At 37.2% G+C, this 19,988-nt stretch overlaps 1 protein-coding gene across 1 annotated transcript in view; it reads right to left on the bottom strand.

The window, feature by feature from the left end:
• The window catches only part of LOC124555263, a 62,334-nt gene extending 55,498 nt beyond the window's left edge, over positions 1-6,836 (bottom strand). Inside the window, exons 1-2 of the mRNA XM_047129131.1 lie at positions 6,474-6,836; positions 5,581-5,697 (exon numbers count right to left, since the gene is read on the bottom strand). Coding sequence (XP_046985087.1) covers positions 5,581-5,697 — 117 coding nt within the window. The 5' untranslated portion in view covers positions 6,474-6,836. The remainder of the gene's footprint in view (positions 1-5,580; positions 5,698-6,473) is intronic.
• Positions 6,837-19,988: the final 13,152 nt, after the last annotated feature.

The following is a 19,988-nucleotide window of genomic DNA, read 5'->3' as shown; positions in this document are numbered from 1 at the left end:
CCTATTCCATGATTTAGGGAAATCATGGAAAATCTAAATCAGAACATTTGAAGGACAGTTGTGTGTTTTTTCATACATTCCTTTAATTTAGTAAATGTTTGAGCACCATGATGATGCTCACCCAGCTTCAGTGACAGTTGTTAGAAGAGAGGCAGTATGCATGAATGGGGATATTTTTAAATGCGGAGAACGTACAAGGTCTACAAGTTTGTTTCCACCGTTTAACAATAGGTGGCCACAATGGTAAGTAGCGGTCGAAAGAAACAGATCGCAGACGCCAGGCAGTCAGCTTGGACCTCGGTCAACATAACCTCATTCAAACATTAGTCGATTTGTGTCTGCATCATAAAGTTGTTCTTGATTGAAAATATCAGTTTACAAGCCTAATTCTCATCATTTGTGGGAGGTGTTACTGTTTTGTTTCAATATGAAGAAAACAGCAGCCGAGTCTCATCGAATGCTCTCAAGTACGTACGGTAAGGACGCTATTAGTGAAAGAATGTGTTGTGAGTGGTTTCAACACTTCAAGAACGGTGATTTTAACATCTTAGACCAGCATAGTTGTGGAAGAGAGAATATTTTCAAAGATGCAGAATTGGAGACATTGCTGAGTGAAGACTCACGTCAAACTCAAGAAGAATTGACACAAATAGTGGGAGTGACACAGCAAGCCATTTCAAAACATCTCAAGGCGATGGGCATGATTCAGAAAGAATGAACTTGGGTCCCGTGTGAGCTGAAACCAAGAGACGTTGAACTGCATTTGTGTGTTTGTGAACAGTTGTTTCAAAGGCAAAAATGGAAGGGATTTCTGCATCGCATTGTGACCGGGGACAAAAAATGGATTCATTACGATAACCCTAAACGCAAAAAAAACAGGGGGATATCCCGGCCAAGCTTCCACATCAACGGCCAAATCAAATATTCACAGCTCCAAGATCACGCTCTGCATTTGGTGGGACCAGCTCGGCATCATGTACTATGAGATGTTAAAACCAAGTGAAACAATCACAGGTGCTCGTCATCGAATGCAATTAATGCATTTGAGGAGAGCATTAAAAGAAACGGCCGCAATACAGCAAGAGGCACGATAAAGTGATTTTGCAGCACAACGCCCGACCCCACATTGCAAAAGAGGTCAAAACATACTTGGAAACATTAAAATGGGAAGTCCTACCCCACCAGCCATATTCTCCAGACATTGCTCCCTCTGACTGTCACCTGTTTAGATCAATGGCCTGGTTAACCAACACTTCCGATCTCATGAAGACGTCACAAATTGGATCAATTCGTGGATTGCTTCAGAAGATGAACAATTTTTTTCGACGCGGGATTCGTACACTGCCTGGAAAATGGGAGAAAGTAGTGGGCAGGGATGGAAAATACTTTTAATGATACATTTGTAACCAATTTGTTTCATTAAAGCCTCAAATTCTGGAGAAAAAACTGCGGAAACAAAGTTGTACACCTTGTACTTTCCAAAAACAGTCATGCAACATGTGTTGAACCCCAGTTTCTTTTTTTTTTATATTCCCCCAAACATTAATCTCATGTAACAACAGCAACAATCAGGTGAATTTGAATTTGTGCATAGGTTTACTGAAAGCAGTTTCTCCAATGTAGCATTTGTAACACACAGGGGGGAAAAAAGGGGGAGGTGGACCTCTGCTGCCACTTTTATCACCGACTGCACCACCCTTTTACTACAAGTCCAAACTGCACTTGTCAATTTTATCTGACTGAATAGTAAGGTTCAGTACTGGACCACTTTCATTATTCCAAAATTTCTCACAGTAATGTTAATCATATCACATGTGGTTTATTGTTACCAATAAATGCTGAAAATTTTATTTACTGATATCAAATTAATCAAGCTTTGGATCCAGTCAAAAACCTAATCTGATAAACCTCTTGGTCCTGCAAGGTTCGCAAATCACATAATACTTTTAACTTCACCACTGTTTACACTTTATGATTTCTGTAGGCTACATTCAAGCAGTTTCCTCATTACTCTGTCTTCCACCAAATTTGTGGAAAATTCTGATTCTTAGAGTATCCAATTTCATCAGTGTTATATTACTAGCCCATTATCAGTTTGAATGGAGATATATTCTATTAGTTTTGCCTGGTACTTTTCCTGAACACCTATAAAAACATGGTTGTAAATCTTCTTTCTCATGGTAACCAATTTCTTACTCATACATCACTACCACCTATGAAAGAAAGATACAAATTAAATTCTTACTCCTGCTGCAAAAACAGGATTTCGCTATTCATGTTAACTTTGTTAAAAGGAACCTGCAAACAAAAACTGGGTGCTTATCTTGTCAAAATTGCAGTTATTGCCGCCTCTATAGCAGAGCAAGCCCTCAATCCATGATTAGCCTGCTCAACTCCTGCAGATGGAAAATATTTTCATTGGCAGTACTTGGCCGTAGCATGAAGAGAAGTGATAGTATAATCTTCTGGAACACAGAACCTTCTGCTAATATTCCAGGTTAACTAAGAAATGTCTATGTGTAACTCATCTGATGAGGTTATGCCACACTTTGTAGTCACTCCCCAGGATAAGGGTGTCAACCTTGTCAACAACCCAGTTATAGCACTCTTTCCAATCTCAGAACAGCTGCATAGAGAAGTTGTGCGCACTTGTACCATATTTCACTGCCCTTTCCTTTCTTTTCATTCCATACTCATTAGTTATGCATAAGCACAGGACAAGCACTCATTACAACCATCCGCGTACTACACACAACCATCCATATACTATAGACATACACTTTACACTTCCGGTTAAGAGAATGGCAATAGCAAGTCTCTACACTAGTACAGCAATGCAAGATTTCAGAATTGTTCCCAACACTAAGCAGGTGTGAGAAGAAAGGTGGTGTTAGGAAGCTCCTGATAAATTAATGGCAAGTGGATGGCAGGAGAAAGAAGGGGGGGGGGGCATATCACAATAATGGATTTCCTTTCTTCTCAACTGAGCTTTCGCACAAGCAGTAGTATAACCACATTCTTTAAACATCAATAATTTATAAGGAACAGTATTCAGATAATTAATGCACTTTGAAATATTATGTATCTTGGAATTTGTGATTTACAAAACTCGTTTAAATTAAATTCCTGAAATTCCCTGATTATTCCAGATGAAATGCAATTCCCTGGGAATTCCAGGTTTTCCAGAAGAATCACCAGCCTGAACACGTGACTTAGTTTTAATTAAGGCCATTTTAGCTAAGCACATGCAGAACTGGATAAGAATAGACCAGGGAATTACTATGTCTTTGTTGAATTTACTTATACTGATTTTGAAACACAATGATCTAAGGGAGGATGATCAGGTGACAAATTCAATCCCACTCCTAAAAGTAAGTACCGCATCATAGGTGCAATTCAAACATATGCCTTTAGCACATTTTTATATTTTCTTTCACAGAAATTACAATATTATCAATAATCATTTCATAACACATTGTCACAAACACTATGTAAGCTATAAATGTAATTTCAACTGCAGTGGAAATCAGTGTCACTTTCCTCTGTCAATATTAATTTCTAGGGAAAGCACAAACACACCAGAATCAATTCTAGCATCTTTCCAACCTCAAAACAGCTGCATGATTTTGATACAATGAACAAGTCAGCACTGGTGCAATGTCAAATTCATAACATTTACAACTACTCACTATTTCTTAATTATAAATGAAATTACAGTAGCTATGACAAGTTCTTAAATATCTTCAAAGAAATAGCATTTCTGTACAACTTTTTAATCCAGTGTGTGGGCCACAGTAAACTCATTTCCACACATACAATATAATGTGAAGTGTCTTAACATCTCCAATTTCTCAATAATTCTCACTTTCTTGCAGACTCCCTATTTTAATCTTAAGAAATAAGTCATTTTCCTAATCTCACGTAAGCAGTCAGTCAACCAGAGCTCTAACAAATTTGGCAAAAATTGAAAATTCTCATTTGTGACCCAACCATTAAGTATCGCAGAATTCACATAACATAACAAATGAACTCCAAGAAAAATAATTATGCAAAATTTGATGGCAGTACTTCCATTTACTCATTTATTTACCCCATTAGCTTTGTTTTGATTAACTGCCACCTCACACGATACCCGAAGGAACAATAATCGTTGGCTATCATGCTTTCTAACAGCAGGCGCTGTACACACACTATGATCTGCAAAATAACTATTTCAGCTTTGAATTTGCACTCAAATCAGTGATTGACAGTTTGAAAGGGCATTTAACCAGCAACAATATTTGGAAGTTTAATATTAAGCATCCTGAGCACCTGCTCAGGGTGGTGTCCGAACAACATAACATTGCAGTACAGTTTATACTCCACAAGATTAACTGCTGCTAATATGTATCCATTCCCAGTGCATCCACTCAGCAAATTAATAAATAAGCAAACACACAGGAGGACACTTCTAAAACCATTTTTCGAAAAAGCATGCATTTTTAACCAAATTTCTTATAAATCAGCTTGTCAATAATAGAACTCACATTTTAAAATAGAATGGAGAAATTAAACTGCAATTTACATACATTACATTAGTCATATTCCATAGATCCCACTAAGAGTGGTCTCTGGGAAACAGAAATAAGTCTAGTTATAAATTTAAAAATTTAACCAAAATCCTTAATTTTATAGCTTGCTGAAGATGCTCTTCAATGGGGTAGGAAGAGTTGTCCAACAACGTTCATTAATTCAGTTGAACACCATGTTATTTACATGGGATTTTACACATCTGATAAGTTGTTGAATATATATGCACCCATGTACCCGACTCCTTTCTATACTAATGTTATCCCTTTCAAGTCATATTATATCACACTGCTTCATGCTAAAATATTACTAATCAGAAAAACCATATTAAACCACAAAACTTCAACTTCTGTTGGTGTACAAATGTGATGAAAATTAACTGACACACAATACCAAAGCTTCTGTAAGTTTGAAATAAATTTTATGAAACGAATTCAAAGGCTAGTTTCACACAGTTAAAACTGAAAGAAGTTAAAAATCAATAAAGCACACTTATGTAGGCCCCAAACACTTTATATTGGAATTTGCTACATTAATTACTAAATACTTAATAACTTTGTGGTACACACAACTGAAACACTTACTTTGACAGCGCTTCTGCATCTACCAATTGTAGAACTATCGCACTTAGAATGAGTAGGCGATTAAGGGTGGGGGAGGATGTTCAAGTGAGATGGCATACATGTGTCACTGCCACCCCCCCCCCCCCCCCCCTCCGCCACCTACTCTTCATCAGGAGAGAGAGTTTCACAGCTGCTAAGGTGCAGAAGACACTGTCAAAGCAACAGCATTAAAGCAGTGTTTACAGAGTTATTAAATGTTTAGTAAATTAGGTAACAAATTCGAGTTCAGGATGCAAATGCTTTCTTTGACACTGTTGTTAAGAAGAGACATTTCTATACACACAGCCTGTGACAGTAATAATTATAAAGAAATGCTATCTTTCAGATACTAGTTACAGTTTATCGATATATATTACTGGAACTAACAGTTATATATGACATAACTCACTTTTGGATCCGGGCACATTAAGCATGCCTCTGATAAGTTCAGATGGAAAAAAAGTAATTTAGTGGTGACTCCATTCTCAAGGCAGACTGGGCACAATCCATAGTCTCCCAAATCCATCTGTAATTGAAACAAAACTAACTCAACTTCACAAACATATGTATGTGATATATTGAACATATGAGATCGTTCCTAATATTCCATTTCCGCAGAATCCATGTTCCACAAGCTTCATGCATTACTAAAACACTGAAGTAAATATAATTCCACAATGCCTTCAATTACCGCATTACGTTTGGCATCTGTCATGTATTTGTACATGTACATGGCAGGTATAATGTCTTTCATAGCAAACAAAAACTGATACTATTTAAAGTGACTAAAAGTCCTTACAAGAGCTGCTAATTCCTTCCTTAACGATAGAATATTTAACAATAAATGCGACTTGACAGAACAAATATAAATCCAATGGCCCCATTAACAATACGCGAGGCAGATAAAAAAAAACACTGGGATTCTGAAGTACTCTAACCTACATGCAAGCAAAGCTCTGAAAAGCATTAGCACCTAAGATAAGTCTAATTTACGTTAGCTTCTGAAATCAATCACTGGTTGTATTTAATTCACTACATACGAGAAATCACGTACTCGACATTGAGGTTAGAATTTCCTCACTTTCACACATACGACCTTTTTTTTTATATAAGTTATTGATGATATGTTATTTTTGAGACAGGTCTGAAAATTACCCAACTAAAACAACATGTCCCGCAATGGATACATGAACGAAGTAACTGTATAAATGAAAACTAAAAGAAGCACTACCAAACACTCTACCTAGCTTCTACTCCCTATAGAAAATACTAATCTTATGTAAATAACATTTTTTCACTCACCTTTTAACACTGCATGTAGCTTAAAAGATTTTATTGGTAGGATAGAACGCGGCACAAATAGTATTTATACGTGGATGCACTATAATTTCAACAATAACTGCAGCAGTACATAATTAACACTGGCATAATGAAGTCCGATAATTTAATAACACTGTCATTAGTCGTCGTAAAATGCTTAAATCGTACATTGGTAACATACACTAAGTATTATTACCACCCTCCTCAGTTCTGCTTTCGCAACATAATTGTATATAAACACATATAAGTGGCTACACGTATTGAACTAACATTTTCACTCGTTTATGCGGTTCGCGTAGCCACACATTCACACAACACGGCCACAGGTATCAAAATCTACCAACAATGTCTACCCTCCGCCGATAACCTACAGGGTTGCAACAAGTACGATGGGGCGTGTAAGATCAGAGACAACTAAAAACCGAATCGCAGCCCTCTCACGACAACATGTCAAGAAACACGGAAATGAACAGATTTATTTTAGCAATTACATATCTTGCCTCGTGTATGAAACCGGACTTTCTGTTACGAGTTGAAACTGAAAATTTTGCCAAATTTTGTTCAGTATTCAATAATTTCACACACGAGCAACAAATGCACATCGATGACTACAAAATTAATCCATGTGCTACCGACCATTTCTTCCCACTCAAATGGGAATATGTAGGTGTGTAGTTGAATCATTTTGTCGAACCACCCCCCCCCCCTCCACATTGTGTCATAATCAAAATTTTTGTTCCCATATTCTGATGCCTAGTAAAACTAATTAAGTGATTTTGCAAATGAGACGAATTTAGATGCGTGCGCCATGTGCTACCATCGCCCCCACAGGGAAGCCACAACGTAAGGAAACGGTATCATCAGCGGCGCCGACTTATAAAAAATATTGGTGGCGGGGGGGGGGGGGGGGAGGGAGGGGGGAAGCGGCATAGTGGGGGTCCTGCCCCAGAAAGTTTTCTAAATTTTACATGAAAAATAGTGAGTTTTAAAGTTTTTTAAAGCATTTTAGACTCACATGATCAACATTAGAACCCCGAAAACTGGACTCTTGATAACTCGACACTCCGGGAAACTCGGCAAGCCTGACACATTTTTTGGCTTTGGAAAATAAAACAAAACATAAACACGCACGGTATTTTCGTAGGAAGCTAATTTAACTTACGGTAATAATCATGCTTATAGACTATTACAGAGCAGTGAATATATAGCTCTGTAAAGACTGAAATTATATTTAAATAAATCCTAAACTATCATTAAAAGAATAAAACATAAAATATTTCTGTCGCACAGTAATAGCGCTTTGATTAATAAATGAAAGAGCTAATTTAAGCTTACTTTGAATAAGGCTCGGGGTTCATTAAATAAAAACAATATCTCATAGTTAATGCTTTAATACAGTTAATAAAGGTAATACAGTATGCCTAAAACTTTCAGTCAAAAAGTATGTAAATAGCGGGTTTTAATTGGATCTTACAACCTAAAAAAATTTAAGTTTTTGAAAATAACAAATACAGTACTATAATAATGTAGTAATACAGTACTAAACTAGTACCAATATTTCGAAACTGAAAATTTAACATTATGTATGTATTTAATTCTATATTTTATAACTATTTTAACATTGCTCTAAATGCCATTATTAGGGCTAGAGCGTCTTTAGAAAGGTGAAAATGTCGACCATCTGACTAGATTACTGAATATGAAGAAGTTGATGACTGGTCTGATATCCAATTCATCCAAAACATCTCGGTGGGCATGAAGAACAGCCAAATTGTGCAATCGCTTCTGTCCTATTGTTGATCAGAGATATGACTTCAGACGTCTAATGGCGCTCAATGACCGTTCTGCTGTTGGTGTTGTGATTGGATGATGATGATGTTTGGTTTGCGAGGCGCTCAACTGTACGGTTATCAGCGCCCGTACGAATTCCCAACCATTGCTCAGACCAATCTCGGCACTTTAATGAATGATGATGTGGACAACACAAACACCCAGTCATCTCGAGGCAGGTGAAAATCCCTGACTCCGCTGGGAATCGAACCTGGAGCCCCGTGCTCGGGAAGTGAGAAAGCTACCACGAGACAATGAGCTGTGGACTCATGATTGGAGCTACTTGGAGAACCTTAGTGCACTTTACTACTTCACATAACGTTTCTCCAATTGCAGGCTCTTGTGTAATGTACTTTCTTACATCACACATGTTTTTTAAGACCCGTTGTTTCTCATTAGCGATATCGGCTAACATATTGAAGTGTAAGAACAGTCTCTCAATGTCTAGATCATTTTTGAAAAACTCAGTTGATTTTTCCAAATTTGTTTCACCCCTGTTTACTAAAAACGAGCACTCTTGTTCAACTGCAATGACCTGTATGAGTCCAGTTGAAGCAAACCGCTCAGTAATTCAAGATTCCACCATTTCACAAACTTCAATGTAAGTAGCTTTGTAGTATTCCTTTGGGATTTTGAAAGAGTATGGTGAGCTGGCTTCATTGTTTTCATACTTCTTCAGTATACTTTGATTTCGAGGAAGCATAGGATCATCAACTTCTGAAGGTTTTTCTTTTAAACACAATTCCCAAAAGTGTTCAAAACTATCCACCTTCCATTCAATATACAAATCAGGCCCTCATATATTTTTTCTAAATCGGCAACACTTACATGAGGAAATTGAATTTTTTCATTGACATCCTGTACTGGGTTCATTGCATAATAATAATAATAATAATTTTATTGTCTTTAAGCCATTACAGCAATAGACAAAGTCATACACATAATAAAATACAGTACAGTACATGCTATAAAAGAACAGAATTGTTAAGAACTTTACAGTTTAATATCACAGGTCATGAAATCCTTTATATTGTAGAATGGGTTTACAACTAACCAGTCATAAAGTGTTTGTTTGTATTGTTGCTCTGGTAAATTTTGTATAGCTTGTGGAAGTTTGTTAAATAATTTGTGGCCCATAAGTTCATAACTGTTAACTGATTTTGACAGTCTGTGGTAGGGCGTATAGATAGAGCTGTTTGTCCTAGTGCTGTAACAATGTATATTTGCCCTGCGTTTTACTTTAGGTAAGTTCTTTTTTGTGTAGATTAAAACATAATAAATATATAGGTTTATTACTGTCATGATTTTTTTGTTGAGTAAACGAAGGTTTACAATGAGCCTTGTATGGTGAGCCTGTAATTATCCTAATAGCTTTCTTTTGCAGCAATAGTATATCATGCACACAAGTGGAGTTTCCCCATAAAATGATGCCATAGGATATGATGCTTTGGAGAAATGAGTAGCAAGATACTCTAACATAAGTTTTAGGTACACAGTGCATTAATCGCCTTAACAAGTAGATTACCCTAGACAATTTACCACTAATATACTTAAAATATGGATTCCAAGAAAGTTTATCATCCAAGTATACCCCCAAAAATTTAAAACAACTAGGATCATCTGACGGAAACTTGTCTTTTAAACTAAATACCATCTGCAGGGTTTTGCTTTCATTAAGCAAGAACCCATTTGCTGTAAACCAGAGTGAAGCCTGCTCCATTGTCTCTGTAACAAATGTTTTAAGGCTGTTAAGATCATTACTGCTGTTCAGAAACGTTGTATCATCAGCATAGAGTACTGTTCCGGATTTAATAAATGATGGCAGGTCATTTATCATTATTAGGAAAAGGAAAGGGCCCAGCATGGATCCCTGCGGAACACCTACCTTAACTTGTTCTATACTGGACATTTCTTTCCCAACACAGACGGCTTGCTTACGGTTTTGTAAATATGATCTTAATAGCTTAAGGCTGTTACCTTTAACACCATAAAAGTCCATTTTTTCGAGTAGTAGTGTATGTTCTACACAGTCAAAGGCTTTGCTTAGGTCACAAAAAGTCACTTGAGCAAAGCATTTATCTTAAAATACTTGATGGATGTATTTAACAACATTGTCTATGGCATCAAAGGTTGACAGGTTTTTCCTAAAGCCATACTATGATCCACTTATTAATCCTATGTTATCAAAGTAAACGGATAATTGTTGGTAAATTATGCATTCTGGAACTTTTGAAAAAACTGGGACTGTGGATATTGGCCTGTAACTTGCATGGCAATAAAGACATAAAAAGAAATAAGTCTTGAATTGTAACATTGACTCAAGGTAGCCTCCACATTTGTAACATGCCTCTGTTTTGTCCTCTGCAGAAAATGTTTCAAAAAACTCTAGAAGTTCTTCAAAGTTTTTCAATATTCTCAAGATATTAGAAGCTCACATAGTCCATCAAGTTGTGCAAAGGGCTCATCGTCCAGCTTGATTGTTGTTGCTCTCACAGCGTATTCTTCTGAAAAGTCCCATCCTTTTGTTGGATTCCCTTACGGTGTTTATTAAGTCCCTGGCTAAAGCCATAATATCCCTCATAGACATAAGACGTGCGGAGACTGTCTACAACTGCCAAGTCTAAACTGTCAGCAGTGCAGTGCACATAACGTGCTTTTGGTTCTATATCCAAAACTAACTTTTTTAGTCCTTATGAAGTTGCCTCTCATATTCGAGGCACCATCATAGCACTGGCCACTTAAGTTATCCATTGACAAATCAAGACGGGCAAAAACGTCTTTTAAAATCCTAAACAGAGTTTGTGATTCAGTGTTTGTGGTCTTGTATAAGCCAATAAAGTCTTCATTGATGATTAAGGAATCATCGACAGTACGAATACAAAATGACATTTGTTTGTGAATCGAAGAATCACTTGTTTCGTAAACCATAATAGAAAAATATTCTGTCTTCTTGATTGAAGCCAATACCTTTCTCAACACAGACTTTCCTAGCAGATCAATGATGTCGTTTTGAATATCATGGGACGTTCACTTATACCCCGAATGCCCTAACCAATCTTTGAAATCAGGTATATCATTCTTTTGGAGTTTCAACAATTGAAAAAAAATTAAGTTTACATCTCTGTGTCCTCTAATTGCTAGTTCCTGTCGGCATTGAAATTACACAGTAGTAAAAATTGTCTCAAGAGCTAAACGGTCTTTCTTCATATCACTATCTAACTGTTCATTCAATTGGGAGGCCACACTTAGATTACTGATTGAATTTAGTTTCAGAACACCTTCTTTATGCATAAATATATTTTCATGAAGACGGAAATTTTCCAAAGCATTTTTCCAGTTAGAAAACTGTACTGACGTAAATACATCTTCTTTTTTTTGAAGAAAATTCTAATAGATTTTTAACATCTGCCTTTTTGCAGGTTTGGCAAAGCACATTTTCGGTAGATGCTTCATATTATACCATGCATATCTGATCAACCAAAACTTCTGAAATGATCTTCCCTTACCAGATTGTTCAGGTTTCAGCTCTAAATGGTTCTCGTCTGAAGACGGCGAAGCAACTGATGACACAATAATTGTTGGAGGTTGACTTGCAGTGTCATCAACTACCAAGCACGCCTTTTTGGTAACAAATTTATCCACTGCAAACTTAATTCACAATACACTAAGAGACTAAAGTAAATGAATAAAATGTAGTCATATAAAATAGTCCACTAGACACTAAAGTTGGAACAATAAACATGTCTGCATCATGCACTGAACAAAACTACCCACACTGAATAACTGCGACAGCAGGGTGGGCTTTATATAGCCACGGCATCATAATGTCTCAATGCGTCAAGGCAATGTGAGGCAGTGTGATCCAGGTGCTTCTGTTCCAGTCCTTTTGATGTCGCCACAGAAGCAGCACTGACATGCCGTTGCCCGACTGCCCCCGAAGGTTCGCCCACCGGGACAAATTCTAAGTGTTCTCGCACCACTGTAACACTATCATGATTCATGACACTCGTTTTCAGTTAACCTGCTTACTACCATAATAATTATTTGTTTTAACTCATTACTGAAAGTATTTTAAAAGGTAACTATTGTCAAACACGCAAAATAAAAAATTCCAAAATAATTTTGTGATTTTACAAAACATAATATAACTAATAATTCTCTTACATAAACGAATTTTTGAGGGGGTTCGGGCCCCCTCTGACCCCATTGCGTCGGTGCCTGTGGGTATTGCACAAGTCATAGTTTTCAAAAAGCTGCTGAATTTCTTTTTGTACAGTGTTATACAATTTGATGGCGAGGCAGATGTGTATGCAGGGACCTAGAGTAACTGATTACCAAATGGAATACGTGTATATGAATTAAATTTTAGACATGGTAAGACTCTTGTGTTGTGAGAGAAAAAGATATATAGGTTTGATTTTTATTGGTGCTATTCCCAAGTGTGGTTATGGCAGTTGGGAACTATAATTAAATACATAATGAAAGTGTTAAATTAATGTATTACATTAAAATATTAGAGAACTGTTTAATACAACTGATGAACTACTGACTTATTTGTGAAATATATATATGGTACAGTGTTATACGATGTGATGAATATGCAGACGTGCATACAGGGACCTAGAGTAACTAATTACCAAATGGAATACATGTATCTGGATTAAATTTCAGACATGGTAGGACTGTTTTGTGTCATAAGAGAAAAAGATATGTAGGTTTGATTTTTATTTATGCTATTCCCAGGTGTGGTTTTGGCAGTTGGGAACTATAATTAAAAACATAATGAAAGTGTTAAATTAATGTATTACATTAAAATATTAGAGAATTGTTTAATAAAACTGATGAACTACTGACTCATTTAGGAAATTCAATTATGATGTATTATAACATCATTGAAAGAATGATATACACGAATGCTAAATGTAGGTTACTATAGTTTAGCATTTATATACTGGAGAACAGGTGCAATAAAATTAAATTTTGGAAGAGATTCAAATATCATACAATTGTAAACTCAGATTTTGCAATGATAACATTTCACAGCTTGTACTGTATAATTAGAGATTCATTGAAAGATAAAACAACAGTCAATAATACATAGATTCAGATGGTAGCTTTAAACTGTCTGTGGAACAACTCTATACTTTGTTACACTTGTTAACACCAGTGAGCATGAAGCAATACTACCAGGAAGTCGGGGTTTCGAATAAAATTTTGTGGAGCATAGTTACTCAATAGCTGAACCACAGCCTTTTGCCAATTCATGTTTTCTAGCCAACCTTGTAAGGTTTCCAATCACCATTTATGGATAGTTTAATTTTATAGATATAAACACACTATAAAACCTCAAATTTTTAATTTTATTAACATTCTGCATTAGGGAGTAATATTACGCTGTCCACTCATGTTAATGTGGCCACCTGTCAAAAGCCTGAATAACCATATTTTGCAGTGCAGACCACTGTGAGACGTGCAGGAAGAGAGTCGATGAGGTTCTGAAAGGTACCAACAGGGGTGTGGATCCATGCTGACGCCAGTGCTCTGGGCAGTTGCGCTAGGTTTCTTGGATCAGGAACCATAGTGGGAACAGTCCAATTGAGGTTGTCCCACAGCTTTTCGATTGAGTTTGAATCCAGGGAGTTTGGTGGCCAGGGGAGTACAGTAAACTCATCCTGATGCTCTTCGAACTACACACATACACTGTGATCTGTGTTACACATTGCAGTGTCCTGCTGGTACATGCCATTGTGTTGAGAAAAAAAAACTGCATGTGGTGGTGGATATGGTCCCCAAGGATAGATTCCTACTTCTGTTCATCCATTGCGTCTTCCAGAATGACGAGAGCACTCAAGGAATACCATAAAAATATTCCCCAGACCATGACACTCCCTCCTCTGACCAGTTGTTGCATGGTGTTTGCTTTCTGACGTTTCACGCCGTACAAGCCAACAGCTATCTGTCTGATGGATCATAGAAAGTGATTCATCAGAAAAGGCCACCTGTCGGCACCCAGTGAATGCACAGTTGCAGTCATCGCCAATGAACAGCAGTCAGCATGGGTGCATGAATCAGGCATATTCTGTGGAGGCCTATATGCAGAGATGTTCGCTGAATGCTCTTTGAGGAGACGCTGCCAGTAGCCTCTTGGTCCATCTGGGTGGTCAGTTGCTCAATGGTTGCACTTCTATTTCCCCACACACAACTCCACAAACTTCATTCAACCATATGGCCCATTGTGCATCACAGTTTCCTCAGCGCCAGTTTTGAATAGCACCATTTTGCCATGAATGGTATACTTCAACCACTGCAACACATGAACGGTTTATAAACTCAACCATTTCACAAATCCTTCCACCCTTGGGCTGAATACCAACGATCATCCCCTTTTAGTCATCAGATAAATCACTCTGCTTACAAATTATGACAACGACCCCAATTTTTTCCACAGCCCACTGACATGATTTCTCTATCTTTCACTGCTAGTGCTGCCAACTGCCGTGGTTACTGCATTTTGGCATCGAACATAGGCACTGGTCACATCAACTTAGTTAAGGCTGAATTATTTTTTATTTGCGTTTTAACGAAAACTTTTATTCATCAGTTACAATAAAAGTTTAATGTGTATAATAGTTTTTCACTTTTTGCTTGCATAGCTTTGAAAAATAACCTATCCTTCTGGAAGAACTTCAGTTGAATTAACGTTCACTTAACACAATGTCTCTATTCAAGCATCAGATTAACACTGTCTGACTATTTGATACAGGACAATATGAGACAAAAAACTTGAAGTGGTACACTACATTTAATGCACAGTGTTTAGATTTTTCAACATTGGAGACAGTGACACTGTTTCTTTTTTTCCAGAACGGGACCTAGAGGCAAATCTGTGACATAATGTTCCACCTATACATATTTAGAATCATTTTTGCGATTTTAGATGGCCTTCCTCTTTACATACCAGCACTGCAGTTTGATTCCAGAACTACAGTGACGATTCTTCGGCGAAATGCCTTGTGCTCCAATTTATCAGCATCCTCCCTGTAGCCTGCCATGCATTGTGCTCGGCTACTTTGACAAAAGGTGCAATAATGGGGAAGTACCATTTCTTACCACTTTTAACACCAATGTCGATTGTAAGTAGGTTATACTATGTAACCAAATCTGTAATTATGAAGTGGTTGTTCTTTACTATTTAAGGTCATTGGTTTGTGACAGGAAAGTTAAAGTTTGTAATATATGTATCTCAAATTGTAAAGGATGTTTAAAAATGGTGAAATTTCATGATAATATGTCTATTCACATAGGAAAATTTATATGTTGGAAGCTGGTTCATGTTTATTGAACTTGTCTTGTAAAGTTTAATAGCTGTAGGGAGCCTCCCCCCCCCCCCCCCCACAACGGAAGTGGCTTGGCGAACGGTAAAAGGTGGTTTTGGCGGTCGATCTGGGTGGCTACTTGGTGAGAACACTATGCAGTCAGTGACTAGCCATTGTACGATAAACATCGAGGGTGCCAAGTGAATCATTTGGAAGCGATTTATATGGAAATTTGCCTCGGATGTGGTTTCGGCTGTTGCATGGTGCTCTTGGTATCATGGAATGGCTCTAAAACAAGAAAAATCCGTCGCCAAGAAGAAATTGTAAAGATACTTCAACATCAAGAGTGTGAGACCAGTTAGCTGCCACGTTGCTTGCCACCACTATTTCGCCACATCTCCTCCAATTTCAGTAACACATATATTTATTATAGCATGGACCAGTATATTTGTGTGAGTGTTTTTTCAATAATAATTCAAGTGATATAAACCTGTGTTTGAAACTTAAAGTTATCCTAATCATGAACCGATGCAGGATCCCATCCCAAATGTGCAGAAACCAACTATTCTGTTTCTAACTAAATAGTGATTTGGTTTCGTATTAAATGGCCAAAAGTTCAGTGCCAAAGGGTCTAAATGTTTCTATCTAAAATACCTGCTTCTCAGGTGATGAAAAAGTCACATAACTTGAACTTATATGAAACGTAATTTAGCACTGATTGTTAGCGTGAACTATTTTCTTAGGTCAATTGAGCTTTTTATTTGAGTAATTTGCTTTAAAGGAGGAAAATATAAACTATTCCAAGTGAGGTTATGAATCAGTTATAGTGAATTGCACTTTGGTTTTGAAATAATCACAAAGTTTCCTGGAGAAACAGTATCAGTTTACGGGCCCATTGCAGTTTTTCTCATATTAGACAGATAATTGGGATATTTGTTGTTACTAAAGAAATCCGATGCATTCCCATAAATGAGAGAATAAAAAGAGTATATGTTGTATTATTTAATTTCATTTGTGGTATTTATATGTTAGATAAGTCAGAACTCTTTTCATGCCCAACTTTAGTCCAGTGTTTCATATAGTAACATCGCAGTGCTGTGTTGATTAATGATTGCAATACTAACTATTATTATTAAGAGGGAAGTACCATTTATCTTCCTATGATTACTGATTTGTGTAAATGGTAACTACTGCTACCTAAAACTTAGTTTGCCCTGTAGTCATGTGTATCCAGTGCACTAATCAAAGGGAGTGTAAATGAAAGTCACTTTAGCTACTCATATTCAATTTCCTTGAACATAATGTTTCAAATTATTATGCCTAATTAGGCTGACGACCGTTTCATTTGTATGCACACCTCTACTTTCATTACCCCTAAAGTAAAGCCTGTTAAGTTTTCTATTGATTCCAGAATGAGATTTTCACTCTGCAGCGGAGTGTGCGCTGATATGAAACTTCCTGGCAGATTAAAACTGTGTGCCCGACCGAGACTCGAACTCGGGACCTTTGCCTTTCGTGGGCAAGTGCTCTACCATCTGAGCTACCGAAGCACGACTCACGCCCGGTCTCACAGCTTTACTTCTGCCAGTATCTCGTCTCCTACCTTCCAAACTTTAGAGAAGCTCTCCTGCGAACCTTGCGAACATTAAGTTAATCGTTATTGCAAACGTGAATATTTGACGTAACGAACTTGAAGCGACCCTTGGATATTGCATTAGAAGCTAAAAATGTTGCGTACATCTATTGATATCTCCCAATACATGTCTTTCCTTCGTAAGACAACATAACCACTAAAAAGGAAAAAAGCTAAAAAACACTTCATTTTCTCTACAGAGCAATCTCCAAGTCTGTTCCTCTTCACAGCATATTGGTTTGTGTGTTTCACCATCATGTTTAATTAGGATGATGGTGAAATACACCAATCAATATGCTGTGAAGATGAACAGAATTGGAGATTGCTATGAAGAGAAAATGAAGTGTTTTTAGCTATTTTTCTTCTGTCAAAAAGTAGTTCAAAATATTCTAAAGGTACCTTCAATAAGTGTTTTACAGTACTCATTTGTGGCCATTCTGTGGTTGTAGGTGGAAAATGTTGTTTTACCTAGTTATACTTATGAGATGGTTTAGTGTATTTTCTTCATTTTGGTGCAGCGAATTCTCTAGGTGCTGAACAGGTTAGTGCAGCAGTGTATGTGGAAGGCATGGAAACTCTACTTGTTGAATAGTCAATATCCATATCATTTGTCAAAACTGATGAATTTGGAATTTTTATGTTGTTAGAGAACCCCCCCCCCCCCCCAAATTATGCTGAAGCTTTCAACTGACTTGCAGGAATATGCAGTTGTGCTCTATAGTATTTTCTTGACTTCTACAATTTCATCAGTTATTCTGATATAGTTTACTTAAGGTGGAGGTAGGCAGAGTATTATTTCCTACAGCATTTAGCATGTTCACGTCAGATGACCATTTTCTGCTCACCTCCTCAATGTATGTGCAGAAGATTTGCGCATATCGAGGTTTATGTTCTAGAAAGTAACTAAAGGAAAGCACCAGGATAACATGGTCGTTGGAGTGCAGGGTGAGAATAATCAGTTCCAACACAGTCTTGTGGTACACAAAAGATAATTGTTTAACAAGTTAATATTAGATTGTCTGTTGTGAGATAGGTCTTTGCCATTTATCAGACATGAAGACTCCTTAGGTGTAAAACGCACATCCTCATACAAGGAACGTATAGTTCAGAGGATAACATCCCAAGGAGTTCCTGGTAGAGCACGATCTCTGTGGCTTCTTTTGAAAGCCACAACAGTTGGAGTGTCTTTGGGTATCTTTGTTTGAAGCCAAACTGATCGTTTAGTAGGAATTCTTTTGCTTTATGTTATTGAGGTGGGGGACAGTTTAAGATACTGTTGCAAAAATAACATTGACTGAATTTAACCAAAACAACAAAATAATAACTTTGGGGGCCACTGATGTTACCCTGGCTTGGGGATTAACACCATTTCCGGGAGTTTTCAGCATGTAAAGTTATGGTACAGTATTTTAATATGTCCAATACACGACAACATCTTACCATAAATTATGCATCATGGGCTACAAATTTTCTGATCAATGTACCACAAAACGTAGCACCACTGTTCAGAGACTATTCCACAATGTACTATATCTCCAAAAAAATGCTATTTATTGCCTGCAGCAGAATAATTATTAGCTTAACCACATTGCAGTTGGTTGCATATTACTAAATATCGCTGCTGTTTCCAGAACTGTAGAATATAATTTAAATATTACTGTGTGGTATGTATTAAATAACTTCTTTGATACACAAATAATTTTTTGAAGGTTCATTCCAGCACTGATGTAAGATGCAAGTAACATTTCCTCAGTATTACTTGGTCTAGTGCACAGGATTGTGTAAAAAAAACTGTTCTTAATAGTTGTTAGCAGGGGTATAGATAGAGGATACGGTGGGTGGGATGAGGTTTCAACCCCTCTCGAAAAATGAAGCTGCTTTCTGTTTTTTAAAGTGTATTTAAAGTCGCTCACACTGAAATATTGCAGTTATTAGTTATAACGAATATTAAATTAAATTTTGCCCATTGAAGCCTTACAATGACTGCAATGAGTGTTAGATGGCAAAGTTTGGCAGCCATGAGAAGTGGCACAATAGAGTAAATTGCAGTGATAAACTGAGCTTTGGCTCTCTACTTGTTGTCAATACACTTCGTGCTGACTATCTTTACATTTCGACTGCTGCCCACTCCAGTGATCTAACTGTGGTACCACTATAGTAGCATGACGAATGCATGTTGTGTGTGTCAACACAAAAGTAATTAGTGTAACGAGTGTGTTTGAACATGAACAACTCTATGAGATTGTCGCAGAAGAAGCCAAGTAGCACTGTGCTGTAGTGGTTATGATACTAAACAGTTGCATGAAGAATCGTGAGTTCAAAATTCACCTGGACTGTAGAATTTTAATTTCTATATTCGGTTTGAGTACATTCTAGAAGTATCCACAAATGTCAAGAATCATTGTACTGGAATGTTCTGTAGCTGTATATATGCTATATGTGTTCTGGCCAGAGGCAGTTCGCTCCCCGCTCTTGTATGTGCAAGTGCTGAATAAACCTTCATTAAGTGAAGTTAGTACTCGTCTTTCATCTAATTACACCTTCTTCTACGTGACATTATTCTGGTGGAGACGCTGGGTATTGGAACTTGTGATAACGCACATTATAGACGACTCAGTGGCTCCCATCAGGCCACAACAGAGCCGCCGTTTACGTTGCGAGAAACCCGAGTTCGAGCCGGGTTCTCTGTTGACGATGGCCATGATCAAAACAAGTGGC

Source organism: Schistocerca americana, chromosome X (assembly GCF_021461395.2).
Source record: "Schistocerca americana isolate TAMUIC-IGC-003095 chromosome X, iqSchAmer2.1, whole genome shotgun sequence".
In the NCBI taxonomy this organism is placed as follows: Eukaryota; Metazoa; Arthropoda; class Insecta; order Orthoptera; family Acrididae; genus Schistocerca; species Schistocerca americana.
This window is presented reverse-complemented; position numbering and strand designations above follow the sequence as displayed.